This window comes from Maylandia zebra, linkage group LG7 (assembly GCF_041146795.1).
Source record: "Maylandia zebra isolate NMK-2024a linkage group LG7, Mzebra_GT3a, whole genome shotgun sequence".
In the NCBI taxonomy this organism is placed as follows: Eukaryota; Metazoa; Chordata; class Actinopteri; order Cichliformes; family Cichlidae; genus Maylandia; species Maylandia zebra.
The window spans coordinates 15,345,348-15,361,721 of NC_135173.1; the positions used below are offsets into that span (position 1 = coordinate 15,345,348).

The 16,374-nt window shown below is 42.0% G+C and overlaps 1 protein-coding gene across 3 annotated transcripts in view; it reads right to left on the bottom strand.

Annotated features, from left to right (window-relative positions):
• syt7a (synaptotagmin VIIa) overlaps window positions 1–15,490 on the bottom strand; it is a 107,369-nt gene extending 91,879 nt beyond the window's left edge. The window contains exon 1 of one of the 3 annotated variants that reach the window (XM_004553000.5): window positions 15,260–15,490. In XM_004553000.5, the coding sequence (XP_004553057.1) occupies window positions 15,260–15,293 (34 nt within the window). In that variant the 5' untranslated portion in view covers window positions 15,294–15,490. The remainder of the gene's footprint in view (window positions 1–15,259) is intronic. The other 2 variants (XM_004553001.5, XM_004553002.5) reach the window with 2 other exon arrangements.
• Window positions 15,491–16,374: the final 884 nt, after the last annotated feature.

Consider the following 16,374-nt stretch of genomic DNA (forward strand, 5'->3'; position numbering starts at 1 on the left):
TTTTCCTCACTGCTCTACCTAAACCTTACAGACTCCAAATACCTGGGTTTGTGATCTCTTGGTAGATAGCGCGCCAGCAGGAGGCATTTTATGGTCCACATCCAGGTTGTCAAATCTGTCTGGAGCACATTACACAAAGTGCTGCTGCAAACAGTGGGTAATAAACAGTGGGAAAAAGAGCACGACATGCCGCATTTAGAAGCAGAAGAAGAGGAAAATGGAGCAGTCTAAAGGACACGGGATGCATTTTCACTGAACTTCCCGAAGCAATTCTCTGCTCACACTAGACACTGTAACATCCCCTCCTCTCCCAACCATCATTTGCTCCTCTGCCGGCCCAAATCTCTGTCCGTCCTGCAAGTTTTCAACATTTCAAAGGAAGTAGTAACACTGACCAGCAGTATATGAGATGCAGATATAACACAGAATTAAATATTTAATACCAACAGGCTATTACATTATATTAATATTTCAGAAGAGTTAAGGAGAGGGGCCTGGGGCTGGGGGGGGGCTCTGAGATCTGGATTGAAACAGAGGTGTCAAAAATATCTCTGCACAGAATGATAATATTTTACTGCTACTGAACCAAGGCCCTTTATTTTTACACATAATAATCAACATGTAACATAGTTCAAGGCACAAGACAATATACAGCAAAGATACATCACGTATTCCCCGACATGAGAGACCTATAGATCTATACGTTCTGCCCTATGACCTGGTGTAATTCATGTTTCATGCTTCCTTGGTGTGTTTCATATTAGTGGACGTTGCATGCATGATGAGGTTTGTCAGGCGCTTTAAGGAGGAGGAAAATTGTCAGAGGAAGCTGGGAGCCACACGCCTGTCAATCCTCGGCGACATCTGATGTGCAGTCATTGTGTGTTTTCCTCAGAGTCAGAGCCTGCTCAGTGGAGGATCTCAATTTGCGGTGATCACCAAATATTAAGTGTCATTTTTTAAGCAACGCTCCGCCAAAAAACAAAAAAAAAAGGATCCTAATTACGAACGCTCTTGACGTCTGGCGTCTGTTTCTTACAGCTGTTCCCATGCGTGCATTATACCTCCTCTAGTTACACGCTTAAGCCGCCTTCTTTCCCATTTCTGCTTTTACTCATTTCTCCCACTTTGTCCTTACCTCCTCCTTCTGTTGCTCTCTAATTAAGCAGTGTTTTGTAGAGGGCAGTGAACTCAGAGACAAGGGAGGAACAGATATACCCCAGGGAAAGATGGTGCGAGAGGCAGATACTGTGACGTCCTATGCATTATCCCACTGATAGCTTATTTACCAAGTGAAGATCTCAATCATGTCATTAAGAGTGTGCCGACTGTCACTGATGAGCAAGCAATTCACCGTCCTTATCAAGAGGAAAATTACATATAAGATAACATATTTTAGCACAATCACTCTTGTGTACAGTAGCAGCTGACAAACATTACCACCCAGGAAGGACTATCACCACAGGGAGGACGCGCTGTAAGAGTCAGCATACTGGATGATACCATGACAATTATCATTTAGTGGTTTTAGGCATTCAGGCATCTTGTTTTGATTATGCAATCAACATGCTTATTTTGCTTGTGAGTGAGCTGAGCTGAATCACAGTGAGCTCTCTGTTTGACCCGCCTGTTTGTTTTTCCGGGCTGTGCAGCGGGATCCTGCTTGTGCCCAAATATCCTGAACGCATGGAACACACCACGGGACTGGAAAGTCAAGATTTCGCTGTTTACTTGTGCAAATGCGTGTCTGAGGGCATCTGAGCGCGTGCCAACTCTGTGGGCAAATAGACTCTGAGAGTAAGTGACCAAATATTGAAATATCACCCAATGTCAAGACTGTTGGAGTGTATAATTATTCGCCTTTTATGACTCATTAAGGGTATCAGCAGCCCCTCCCAAGTCTGAGAGCCATAATCAGCATAAGAAGGGTCTCAGGGCGGTTGGCATTAATCAATGACTGTTGTGGACATGAAATATGATCTGTGGATGTAGAGAAGTGCTGCTGTTCTTTAGCGTGAGAGCAAAGAGCAAGAAAAGAAACAAAGAGAAAGAGACACGTGTTTACCAGAGGCACAAAAGGCACATTTCATCTTTGTAGCCCGGACCAATCAGAAATGTACTGCTTGGACGACTCGGCCCAATCTGGCGTGTCTCAGCTCTACCGAGTCCGAGGCTGAGCTCTCTCAGCTCACTCCCGTGCATGCACAATTGCTTGCATCCAATTCATTGTGCTCTTCCAGCTGTACCAGTTCATGGCGTCACTAAAGCAAACAGGACGATAATCTTGTGACCTCAAAAAGAAAAAAAAGTTAACTTGGCAAAGGAGCGGGTGATGAAAATAGTAAACCAGATCATTTTTAGAGACAGAGTAGGCGAGGAGGAGATGGTGGCATCAGTAATTTCATCTTTTTGTACTTATAGCAGGTACAAATAACTTGAACCCAAGCCCCTTGATTATATAGAATCTGCCCTCACACGCCTACACGTATACACACACACACACACACACACACACACATTTTCCCATTTCCCTAATCAGCCATGTGAATCCATATTTGGGTTTAGAGATGTGGGACTGTGTGTTTCTTTTGTCTATGTCAGGTTTTCCCACATCATCTGTCCCTCCTGCCCAGGCTCATTACTCTCTGTTCTGCCTGCTCCTCTTCCTCCTCCTCTCACCAATATGCGCATCCCTTTCCCTACAAGACACTCAGAATGGCGAGATAAATCTAAAGCAGATGTGAAATATAATAATAGTGTAAACACGTTTGCTGAAATTGTCTTTTTGCAAAACAATACCTATATATATATATTTGTTTTTAATAGAAAATGAGTGAACTTACAAGGATAGAGAAGAGAGCAAAGCAAAAACATACTGACAGCTGTTGATCCAAGTCTGTCTATGAGTTGCAGTAAAAACAGAAGTGTGAAAACAACCCACACAAGGACAATGAGTCTGCTGAATCCTATTCATGACCTGGCCCAGTCCTGCAGAACAAAAGCTCTCCCAACTTCATAATTTACAGTTTATGTGTGCTTTCCAACGTCCTGATGTGGCCGCAACCTGCTAATGGAAGAGAGTACACACTGAGAGTGCTCACTGCCATCCTGTGCATTTTTAACCTCACATAGTCAAAAGCTACCTCCCTGGTTTGTGCACAGAGGGAGACAGACCAGGACATCTGAGCCAGCATTTACTGAAGCTACAGTTATGGAACAGTGAAAGGACTTAATCCATGGAGCACGCTTACCTATACAGCTAGATAAGGTGAATGAAGGAAAATATCCCTTGCCCGGCTGGTCACCACTGAAGGAACGGGAGATGAGACGGAGGAACGAGGGAGAAATACTCGGCCAGCCAAGCTGAGGAGATGGCAGTCATACAGCCCAATCTGTCAGTCTGACTACCTTGCCAGATACAGGGTGGCTCACACAAAATTACACACTTTTTGCTAAATACCAAGAGACAGTGAGGCTATACACACACACATACACACACATAGAAATTGTGGCTCCAGCACACACACCAAGTTGTGGAACATGCTGTACTGAAGCAAACAGCATGATGCAACTGCAATTTAAACGCCCGTTCTTTAACAAAATACGCACACAATTCCTGGTTCACCTTCTCTTCCTGTTAGCACACAGTGTCATCTCTTGCATTAAGTTAGCTCGATGGCAACTTGCGGTGACTTTGGTGTAGGAGCTGTATTTTGCTCCACTGACATGTACGGCTGCCCTGTCTCCCTTTGACGAAGCATCTGACATTTTAAGAGAAGCGCTTTAGTGAAGAAGAAAAACACCACCCTGCTATCTGTACAGTAAGTATGAAGCTACAGCTAGTAGCCTGTTTGCTTAGTTTTGCATACACTCTGGAACTCTAATTTATTTAAAGGTTACAAAATCTCACCATGGTAAAAGAAAAAGATCCTTCATACTAAATAAATAGTAATATAAATTTTTAGACTGATAAGTAAAAGAGGGATGTTTGTACTTTGGCAGGTTAGCTTTTTTCTCAGTGTTTTCATCCTTTTGATCAGCCTAGGCTAGCAGGGTGAATTAAGGTATATCCTATTAAAAGATGCACAATTTCTGTCTCTTCATGTGTCTGTTCAGAGTTCTCCAGCACGACCATGAGATCAGGAACCAAACTTGGCACACAAGTACTATTAAACTAACTCTACACTGGAAGAGATTCACATGATGCTACATGATGCTACCCAGCAACCACCTACCAATCCTTTAGACACCTACAAGGTTCATGTAGCATAATTAACTGTATAACTGTACTTAAGGCAATGGGATTTCAAGCCATGTCAATTAGTCCAGCATATAAAACCAACTTTTTTCCTGCCTGTGATCTTATGCATTTTAGTCGAGTGCATCATGATGACGTGCATAGGGAAAACCATGATGCATGTAAATATGCAGTTATATTGGATTTTAAGTTATAAAATCCTCTTTTACTTTATGAGTGCATGTTCGATTGAACAAAATCTTGCACACCAGTTTCTCATTCTACATTTAATAGGGTGTACAGTAGGCATGACCTGATAAACTCATGTAGGTGTTGTTCCTACATTATAATAACACTCTGACTTCAGTGTCATTTGACTAAACAGACCTTGTCTGGGCATTCATTTTGCATTAGCCAAGAAGTTAGCTAACGCTATTAAAAACTATCACGTGCAAAACAACATGAGTAACCTGATCATATAAATTAGTAAAGACACTTCCACACAAGAGATTTATGTAAACAATGGCATTTTGTTACTTTTTCCTCCATATTCCAAAGATATGACATCACAGCAACTTCATTGGTCAGTTGTAATGTTGGTCCTGGACCAACATTATTATGATGATGCAGGACACCAACACGCGGATATCAGATACACCGTAGTAGTAGTAGTACTTTTTTTTTAATGGACAGGTGTCAGGTGTGAAAACCTTGATGATAGACGTAAATACATTTTACCATATATAAGCATGCTATGAGTCTCATATTTGTCTGAGGTTTATTTATATAAACAACCTCTACCACCACTACTTTTACTCTGCTCAGTGTGGTTGTACATCAGTTTGCTAAGAGCACATACAGACAAAACACTACAGCATGGGCGTGTAGTAGTACTCACCATATATAAGCATGGTTGTACCCTAATGGTTAATAATACTGCATAATAATCTACAATGAGCTGGCCCTTTGTCACACCTACATTAACATTACCCTTATCCACACACCACAGAAAAATACTATGAGGAAAAAAGCAGAGCAGTCTGAAAAGCATAAATGAATATGTGCTACTTTTTCTGTGCAAATCATTCTGGGTATTTTATTTCTCAGTTCCAGCATGAATAGAAAGTAATGTATTCTGGTGTGAGAGCACAGAATTGCAGTTAACTGTGCTCACATAGAACTGGTATAATTTAAATAGACAGATATTAAAGCATGCTCTTTTTTCTATTGTAACCAATATGTAAAAAAAACATCTTAAAAAAATTCCTTGATGCTTAGACCCAGCCGGAGGGATGCTCAAGCACAATGTATTTGCAGCACACTGACAGAAACCCTGTAGTCAACCGTCCCATTTAACTCTCAGTTACAAAGGGAGTACAGTAATCGTTTTTCCCAAAATGTCAAACTATTGCTTTTATGACTTTTTGCAGTTTTCTTTTAGAGGACACCTTTGTGGATGAGTGGATCCAGCTGGGGGCTTTTGTTGCGTGTCATACCCCCTGTCTCTCTCCCTTAGTTTCCTGTCTATAGTCATCAGCTACCCAATATATTAAAAAAAATACAAAAGTTCAGGGTCATTTATGCTAGCTCACACTGCAGATCAGTTCTGCAGGGTCTGTTTAAGATGAGCAAAATTACAGTTGGTAGCTGGAAAAATGCTTTGAACCCATTATAACAGAAGCTATTACTCTTCATCTGTGTAAAATCGTGGTGTGGAAAGACTAATTATGCTCTGGAATGGTAATGATGTCTGTCAACAGGATAATTCGCAAAGAATTCACTCTGAGCCTTAAAGTGAATGCGATTGTGCGACCACTGGAGGTTTAATGCAAGGATTAGTGGTGGTGATTTAAGACTGGCAGCGAGGGAAAAGGGCACGTTTTCTAAAAAAGTAAAATACTACAGAGCACGACTACATTACTGATGAGGCCATATAAAACAATAAGAGTAAGAGCTTGGAGTGACCTCAAGGGGCTTAGGCAAACTCTTGACCTGCTGTAAACATAGCCATCATATATTATCAACACTCCAGACACTGTTCCTCTGGAGAGATAATCTCATAGAGCGCCCGAGCCACCTCAGATCTTTCATATCAGCGCCATGGTGCTCTGAAACACTATGGCAACTGCTCGCACACGTAATCTCTCCTGGGTGTGAGATGCAAACAGAGCTAATAAGTTTGAAGAGACAGCAGTGATCACATTTCCAAACGACTCTTTGCATCCTGCTCGGATAACCGAATAAAGGATATTCTCAGCAAACCACAATCCCACTTTCAAAACACTTGATCCTAAGATGACAAGCGCCAGGCTATCCATTATGCAATACTCTCCTTTTCTCCATCGCTAATCAAAAGTGGAGCAACTTCCCTGGATGGGATTAACAGTCGCTCAGCCTTGCCTCTTTGCTTTTAGGACAGGGAAAAAGGTGGTAGGATGCACTTAACCAAATGCATCATGGCACCTACTGACAGTGGGAGCTGCAATGAGACTGTGGAGGTCATTGTGGTGGCCGTGGTTGGGGAGGGGGGATAAGGAGAATAAGCAAAAGAGATTGCGAAGAGAACACGAACCGGCACGGCGGCACTGGGTGGTTACGCAACAGCATACACAGAAACGTTCGCTACACACACGCAGTAACCACAAACATGACAAATGTCCCACCGCTGCCTCTAAATTTGAGTCAGCCATGTTAAAAGTTAGACATTAAACCGCTCCAGTCAGTTATGAAGTCACATTGCTCTTTTCAAGTTTGCCTTTTTTTCTCCTCTGCTTCCTTTTCTCCCCTTCCCCTATCCCAGACTAAAGCTGTCAACTACCCTTCATTCTTTACTATGCATGCCTCCCATCCCCGCTCTTCTTCCTTTTTGCACACACGTACATAGACATATACACACAAGGCCTCCTCTCCTCTGCGTGACCTTGACTGGCTAGCACTCCAGGGCTTGTTCTTTGCCTCTCCCTCTCCCTCTGTCTCTCTTGTTCCCTCCATCTTTCAACGCTCGTCTCCACTCCATCGTCTGCCTCCCTAGCTCTTGCTTTCTATCACTCTCCTGCCGGCCGGCTGATGCTAACCGGTGCCCCCCCCCCCTTTTTTCTTCTTCTTTTTTTTTCTCCTCCTCGCGAAGGCACAGAGGAGAAAGGGACAGAAGATGGCAGAGAATGGAGAAGTGAAAGACCTCCCCCTCCTCCGCAATCTAGTCAGCTGGGAGAGTCCACCATAAAAATAACTCCAGCACTAAGAAGCTCTATCAACAAGTCTGCTATATAGGGCCTGACTGATTTGTTATATTAACAGAAAAACTGGACTTCCTGCATGGATAATTTGTAATAGCTGCTCAATTACATTGCAGTTACCCCTATTTAGCATCTATTGCAGCCATATAAATATTTTAAAATGGTTTAAAACACACTTAATGCAGTTTTATATCAGATTTATCAATGCTTTGATAACAACTCTATTTTTTCTATATAAGAAGGCAGTTGATACATTGACCTAAGAAGTGAAAGATCCCCGGTTTGATCCCCAGAGGAGACACAGATCCTTTTGGGGTTGTGTCAGGAAGGGCATCCGGTGTCAAAACATGTGGAGCTACCCGCTGTGGCAACCCCTTGTGTATAAGAGAGCAGCCAATAGTTGTAGTGGCAATAATATGAAACATGTCTGTAAAGAGGAAGTCTTTGTTAAATGCTCAATCGGGAGGGTGCTTTGGATAGTGGGAGAAGCGAGGGGGGTAAACGAGACAATAAATATTTAAATGTAATGCGTCTTTACATTACATAAGGCTGATTCCATGTTATGTATGAGTGATGCTCCCAGAAAGGGTGCAGGTGGAGCAAAAAATAAATCTATTCTCCACAAATGCGGTTTTTATTTCTCAGTAGCGCAAATTGCTCGATTCAAAGTGTGATTAGACTTTGCTCTAATCAGCTGATACGGCTTCCTGTTCCACCGGGGAGGATGACGAGGCCTCTCAGTGGAACAGTGAAGCAGCAGGTCCAAATCCATGTTTCGTTGCAGGTGTTCCTACAAAAGCATCTAATTGCCTGAAACCGAGCCTGTTCTTCGTACTCCAGTCATCCTTGAGTTTTTGTTTTTTTCCCCCCAATGGCTCAGCTCATAACACCCATCTGTATCATAAATTGGAGCAGTTAACTCTTTGACTATCCATTCAAAGCTGAAATAAACATGAGCTCAGCTGACAGAGCAATCCATTAAATGTCAAACAGGCTGATTAAGCACTCTGTACAATAACACTGTTCCCGTGCCAATTTATGTACCTTACACATATCTAAAAGGTCTCTGCCACGATTGTGCTCAGCAATCTGATGCATGCAGACTGAAGCTCATGTGTTTAACTCCAGATTTGCTATAATATATGACATTTTCATCTAATCTACATCTGAAATGAATGCAGCAAGCTGACAGGACTTCAGAACAGCTCCCAGCTGCTTTATGTTTTAAACAATATTAGAAGGGAAAACAGAGGGCTTCGTGAATAAATATCTTGAGCAACCTTTCTCCAAAGTTTGATCACACAAATGCAGACTTGTTGAATGCACCTGCTAAGCCAGACATCTTTTTCTCCCAGGATCCAGTTCTTTCTTTTTTCTTTTTTTTTTTCAATTCATCTTGCTCTAAGAGGCATGGTCATTACAAGACTGCCACAGCAATCCCCCAAAAATAATTTCCCGTTCAACATTAGTAAAACAGCCATGAAGTCGAGGGACATCATCAATTTCTACAGGGCAATAATAACAAAGAGGTTAGGAACTCGCAGTCTTCCGCTGACACCTACACTTCACACCGTGTTAAAGACACCCCACAAACCTCCTCCGTTTTTTCCATTTCATTTCCCTCGCACTTAAAATCCTTTGATGCACGCTAAGAAAGGTGAGACACCCGGGGCACAATGAGGGTCTTTTCATTCAGCGGTAAGTGATTACAGTAAATCACTCTAACCACAACTTTGGTTCATATATAAGAGCATATTTCAGCATGTTGCCCGTGGTCTGAAAGGTGGTGGCAAACCATAAATAGAAATGGGTTAAAGGTTAAAATAAAATCTATACTAGCAATTGCTAATAATTTTATCTCTAATCATATAGAATCTCTCTGAGGTCATGCTAAGGCACAGCAATGCTTTTATCTAAATGTGGTGACTGTTTGATTTTAACGTGTTTGCCATTTGAGTCAGGCTCATTCGAATGCTAACATCTGCAAAATAACGCTAAAAAAAGCTGAAGCACATGGGAATATTATTAGTACTAAAGAAAAATATGGTATAAACCGATCATTATTATGCCAAAACGTGGCCCCCAAAAAATTCTCAAAAATGTGAAACGTGAAAGAAAGTGATTGGATTTGTTTAACTTTTGTGAAGACATCTCACCTTTCATCCGAGAGGCTTCTTCAGGTTCCTGTCCCAGGTATTTAAACTCTCCACCATCTGGTTTCAGAACTGAAGAAGCTTCTTTGATGATAGGTGAGACGTCTTCACGAAACTTAAAGAAGTCCAGTCGCTTTCTTTCCGATCTCCTTAAACCATGCTCAAACGTGATTCGTCAATAGCGTTCTGTTTCCAGACTACAAGTGGACTGCAAACAGAAACCAGGAAGCTTCCTGCACCAAAAACGTCTCTCACTTACATATGCTACATTTTCATAAGCAGAATCTGTTTGTGAAGAGTCATAAGCCAGTGTACTATAGACATATTAAATTGCAACTTGACAATGGTGCTTCATTCAAAAATAATGGGATCATCAAAATTATAACATTTATTTTCTGGAGCTCGTCCAATCCGGTAATTGATGAGATAATTCACAGTCATGATATTACTCCTCTAAAATGATGCCATTTGCTTGCTGCATAACCTTTATTACAGGCTGCATATTCTATGAAGAAGCCAAAAAATATATATACTCTACTTGAAGAGCTATCTTAGTGCAGCTCCTGCATGCCAAGTTTAAGTCATTTAGATTGGTAGCCCTGCCCGAATGTTTGGACGCCAGCCCAAAACCAAGGCCAGCATCAACCTAAATCAATAGTGAACCTGACGTTATTACTATACATCATATTCAAGTAGTATGGGGTGCCAGACAGAGTCTGGGACCACACATCAAATATATTTAGGGCAATTTGTCCCAGATGGACAAACTCTGTTTCCAGAAAGTATGCATCACAGAAAGCAGAGAGAATAAAATGTCAGTGTACAGCTTTATACGTTATAGTTCTAAAATTGTGTTTGCCGTAAACTGGATTGTTTTAATCACGCATCCGACAAATTGGGACCCTGCCCCAAGAAGACATATTAGGGATTCACCTCTTACTGTCAGCGACGCAGGGTGAGTGCACAATACAAGAAGTCAGTCAACCACAGGTTCTCTCTCTCGGAGCGTATCCTCAGTGCAATCTATCAATAGATGTCTCAGTATCGGTCCAACAAATCTATTATCGATAGATGAAGCTGGAAAGCTCTTCTCCTGCTTTTCAACAAGCTGAAAAATGCACTTTTTCAACTGGAAACAAAACCTCCAGTCTCTGACTACTGTTGTTCCTCCCGCTGAAGAGGGAGTCGAATTGTAGCACAGACATTTCACAAGTAGAGGCAGTCTTCTGGTTATGCATGGGGTGATGATGCTGCATGCCTCACAGATTTTTCACACTCGCTGGTGATCGTTAAAGAGAAAAAAAAGCCACACAATACACACAGTGAGGCCCCATACAGACCCAATCCATTGATGAACAATGGCAGTGTCACTAGATAATTCCAGTGACTAATTACCTAAGTATAGAAAATCAGTTACAACAATTATCTTTAATTAGGATACAGCAGGCTTTGGTTTAAAACAATCATTGTTCAAAAGGAACCTAAAGATTGTATTTTAGATATAAGGATGAAAGTTAAAAGAAAGCGCTATAGCCATCTTTTTAAACAAAAAGCAGCTGTGAAGCTGTTTTCAACTTCTCAGATATGAAGATTATCTGTTTTTCTCTCAAAGCAGGCTGAACATCTTTGAGATTGGGACTGCTGGATATCGTAAAAGGAATCTGAAACTTTAATTTTTAGAGAATAAACTATGAATCAGTAGCTCGTGAAAACCTGAACTCTCAGAGCACCCAGCAACTCAGAAATCCAAAAAACTGATTACTGTTATTTAAGAACTATTAGTGCCACTGTGCATGACTTTCCAATTGGCTTTCCATCCATCTGCTTATCCAATTCAGGCCTATCCCAGCTGTCACTGGGAAAGATGCAGGGTACACCGTGGACAGGTTGCCAGTCTGTCGCAGGGCTAACAGGCTACTATTCATGCTCACATTTACACCAATGGCCAATTTAGAATCACCAGTTAACCTAACCTAATCACCAATTAACCTTCTTCCCACAAAGCTGAAGTACTCGGAGGGAACCCACACAGACACAGTGAGAGCGTGCAAACTCCACGCAGAAAGGCCCCAGCCAGGTGATGGATTTAAACTCAGGATCATTTTACTGTGAGGCGTGCTAACCACCACAGCACTACCCACTGTTTTCCAATTATTCTGTGTTTAAATAGCAAATACTTCCATCAGTACTGATCATCCTGTCTTCAAAAGTACATTTGTCATATTGCCGAAACCATGACACACGAGTCTCTGTGTATTTTTATGTGCCAATATGGCAAAGTAGGGTGGTAGAGACTGTGCCGAAACAGCCACATGATCTGGCAGGTGTTTATACTAGCTGACTAAAATGAAGGCCTAGTTCAAAACGGGTGTGGTTTGGCATGTGAGTGCTGAATATCGAGTAGTAATGAGAATTAAGTACAAATGAGTTGGAACATCAGCATGCTGCCTACTATCAAACACTCCTGGAGCTCACACTGCAGCATTTTTCTGATCAGTAAATGCTCTTAATAGTTGCTGAATGTTTTCCAATGGGCATAAATGAGGAACCGTTTAGCTGCCTGACTGAAGAGACAATAACAGGGTGCCACATTATCAATCTTCAGTCTTTTCTTTCTTCAGTGATTGACTTTTGTTCTCAAGTTATAGTGATCACAGCCCACTTTCAGTCCTATTTCGGGTGTTTATTTGACGGTAGCCCACAGTTTGTGTGATTGTCAGGTTCACATATGATCAACCTGTTTGTTTTCACCCCCCACACTTTAATCCTCTGAGGCCATAATCAATATGTCCCCGGCAGACCTTTCTCCCTCTCCCTGCCACTCCACCTTGAGACGCGGTGTGAATTTAAAGGCCACATCAGTGCAGCGAGGGGAAACACCGACTCGTTTCAATCAATTAAAAGCGTCAATCACAAGTTCTTCACTCAGAAGAGTAGCTCCGTCACGTCGGGAGCCCGTACTCATAACTTTACTTCCTCAGTTGCAGTCCATTAATTCCTGAAAACATTCTTTTGTCTAACGCCGGGTTACAGCAGCGTTCACTTTGCAAAGCTCGCCTTGAACCTGTCTCTGACACGTGTGGCCCCCAAACTACAGATTTTTTTGATGTTCGGATTTCCCTTTGCAGAAATGCGTAGGCAGAGGCACAGCGGTGCTTTAAGCACAAATTCTAATGTGCTCACAATGACAGTGCTAGCATGCTGATGTTGAGCTGATAATGTTCACCATCTTAGCGTTTAGTGTGCACCAAACATTACCACAGCGGAGACTGATTGTGTTATTAAAATGATGGATTTTGACAATAAACCAAAGTATTAGAACTCACGGTGCCAAGATAGTTATGTTCTGGAAAAAAAATATCAGGAAATCAACAGATTTGGGAACATGAATATCTGTACCAGCAGTTCTTGAGACATTTCATTTTGTAATAATCCTAATTTGTAATAATATTTTGTATTAATCTGGCATCCAAACACTAAAGCCACAGTATAGCCACAATTAAAAAACAACAACAACAACAACCCCAAAATAAACAAAGTGGAAATTCAGATGTAAACTAACCACCTTTAGCTGTCAGCAGGGGCAATTCTAGGATCAAACCTTTTCCTTCCTTTCCTCCTTTTTACCTTTGCAAACCTAAATTCAACTGCAGTCTAATAAGACACTACTTATTGTACTGTCTAAGAATGACTCAGAATGAATAATCACAGTTCTTATACTGGTTTTGGGGTGGGCACTTCAGTTATAAAACCTGAGGCAAAGGCTCAATTATGTTGACCATAATTTTCCAGAGTTAAAGAACAATTTGTTGCAAAGCAGATAATAGCTTTTGTCAGTATCTTAACCACACAAAGCTAGTCCATTGTACTTTAAGCAATTTTAAAAAGTCTTAGTGCCACTTTATATATCTGGACATTAGTAATAGAGTTGCTTTTAGCTGTAACCTGTGCTGTGCTATGATGAAATTCAGATGTGCTTAGGCACCCCCCCAAAAAGGGTCCAAACTCACCAGTGGGTGCCAATAGGTTTGGCCACTAAAGTCATGTCCAGTCCAGTTTTGCATGCTTAAGCAGCTTCACACTCAACTGGGAACCCTCCACGCGAATGTCAGCAAGAATAATTAAAACAGTGAATTTTGTTGCATCAGTGTGAATTTTAAAGAGGTGAGATGACCCCCCCCCCCCCCCCAAAAAAAAAACGACATGTTTTTGTACCCTATTGGAACCCCTTGACTTTTTTGAGGGGGGGGGGGGGGGGGGGGGTACATTGCTTTACTGTGACTTATCATCAGTTCTCTTTATTCTGGAGACACATCACTTTAAAGGTGCTTCAGTCTTCTCAGGTTCCCCCAAAGTGTCTAGTGTTGAAGGTTTTTTCTGAGGCGTGGGCGTGTGTGTGTGTGTGTGTGTGTGTGTGTGTGTTGGTTTGGGGGGGGGGGTGCTGTGTAATCAAGCCCATATTTCTGCTGTTTCCGACACCGCATTTATTCGCTGATCTCACTTGCATCATTGTTTCTAAAGCCAGCATCTCTCTCCGTCCCCAGTGGTGCTGCCGATGCTGCTGCCACACATCTCCGTACAGTACATCGTGTTGTGGTCCTTGCATGTGTGCTGGGGATCACATTATCTCGCATTACAGGGAAATGAACAAAAAACGGGCCCTCCCACTCTGCTTCTTTTTTCTTCTTCTTCTCTTTTTCTTTTCTTTTTTTTTTTTTTTTGCTCTTTTTACACCACCACCCCTCTCAGCACGTCCCGCCACTCCCCCTAGCCCTGTCCTCGGTAAAAATAAAAAATAAAAAAAAGAAAAAAGCAGCAGGTGTTATTTCCGTATAACCTGAAGATTTAGGTGGTAATTAGCATTACCTCTCAGCCCGGGAGAGTTATATTTATGCTTGCTGGTGACGGCAGGGGACGCGAGTCGAGTGTGCTTCTGGGCACCCGACGAGAGAAGAAATCACGCCTCAAAAACACGTGGGAGAGATTACTCAAATATTCCTCCTTTGTACCCTCTTTAACCCTCTAGCGGCTGCACGGTTGTCTCTCCCCGTTAAGCAATAAGCTGCAGCCCATTAGTAATTTATTTTTTCTTGCAGGATGTCAGGCACACCATAAATACACATCTACATGCACACAGGTTTCACTGTAGCTAAGGGCTTTGACCTTGTGTTATGCTGCCCTTATTAAGTAGCTGTTGCAAATGTCCCGAAAGCTCCAACAACACAACGCAATGCACGCTGGCAAATCCATGCATATGACAAAGTAGATGTGCTTACAACAGGTTCACAATTGATGGTTCAAATGGTGCACTGGTAGAAATGCAGGAATGGGCTAAAGATTCTCCTAGGAGGCAATTAACTGCACAGATATTACATAATGACAGCCCACACTTCTCACCAGCATCCCCGGTCCATGCCAAAGGATGAGATGGGGCTTGTTCAGAAGAATTACGTTAACGAGGAGGTTGGGGATGGCGGGAGGGTACACCCCCCTCTCTCATTCCCTAACACCACCACCTTTTCGTGCCAGTCACCTCAAAAGGAAGCAGCGGGTCAGAAATGAAACACCTTGAAACTGTCACAGGACGCTCTCTCCCTCCGCACAGAGGGGCACAATTCTTGACGGGATCTTACCTTTGCTATTGTCCTCTTCCCTGTTCAGATACATGGCTGTTACTTCACTCCGAGGCAAACGCGATCGCAGGTATTTGTTTGCGTACTCCTCCGGCGCGTACCGTGAGCTCCGCTGATGTGATTTCGTAGTAGTAGCTGTTTATTGTTTTTGTTGCTCTCCTCAACAGCTTCTCCTCTCTCCTCCTAGTGGATAGGTAGGCTAACCAGTTTGAGACTCTCACTATCTCCCTCCCTCCCTCTCTTCCTCTCCCTGCCTCCTTCTCTCTCTCTCTCTCTCTCTCTCCCTCTCTAATAACCACTGTGCGCTGTGGCTCAGAGGACAAAATGGGGAAAGTGACTTTTGCAGCAGTGTTAAGAAGTCTGCCACGTGTGATTTTTTTTTATAATTTCGCTTGCTTTGCATATGTTTATCATATTTAAAAATGTGCCTGTGCGCGTAAAGGGGAGTGCAGTCACAGCCCACCGATGGAGACTTATTTAGGCAGGGCTTGTAACCGTGTTGCACAGGTTAATTTGGAAAACTCTTTGGTTTAAACAGCTTTTAACTGTGTAAAGGTACCAAATTACAAGCAAAATCCTGCGTTCATTTCAGTCTTTAGCTTCTCTTTTAATCAGAAGATTAATGCGTTAAAAATGTAAATGCCCAGTGATTCTTTTATTAGAATGGCCATAGGTTGTGCATGTAAAATGCAGGTGAAATGATTAACTGACAACTAAATCCTCATTTAAGCTATTTATCAAGCAAAACTGTCTCCTTCTCCAGTAGAGTTCAAGCTTTTGTTCGTTGATGCCAACATTAACTGATTTGATCCACTCAGGAAAAAGTTCATGCCCAAAATGCTGACTTTAAGTAATCTGATCACATGTTAATTTTCCATGTAATTTGTTTACATGAGTACATGTGACTCGAAAAAAAAAAGTTATAAGTAAATATTTAATCAACAGTGATGCTAATCATTACTAAATAACTATTTAAATATCCAAACAAATGTTGAATATTAAAAGTGCATTTCTTAAAAATGATATGATAATAGTGGAGTGGAATCACCAGTCTTTAATTAATTGTCTTTAATTAATAAAGACAAACCAATGGCAGCGCTCATGTACTCGGCACA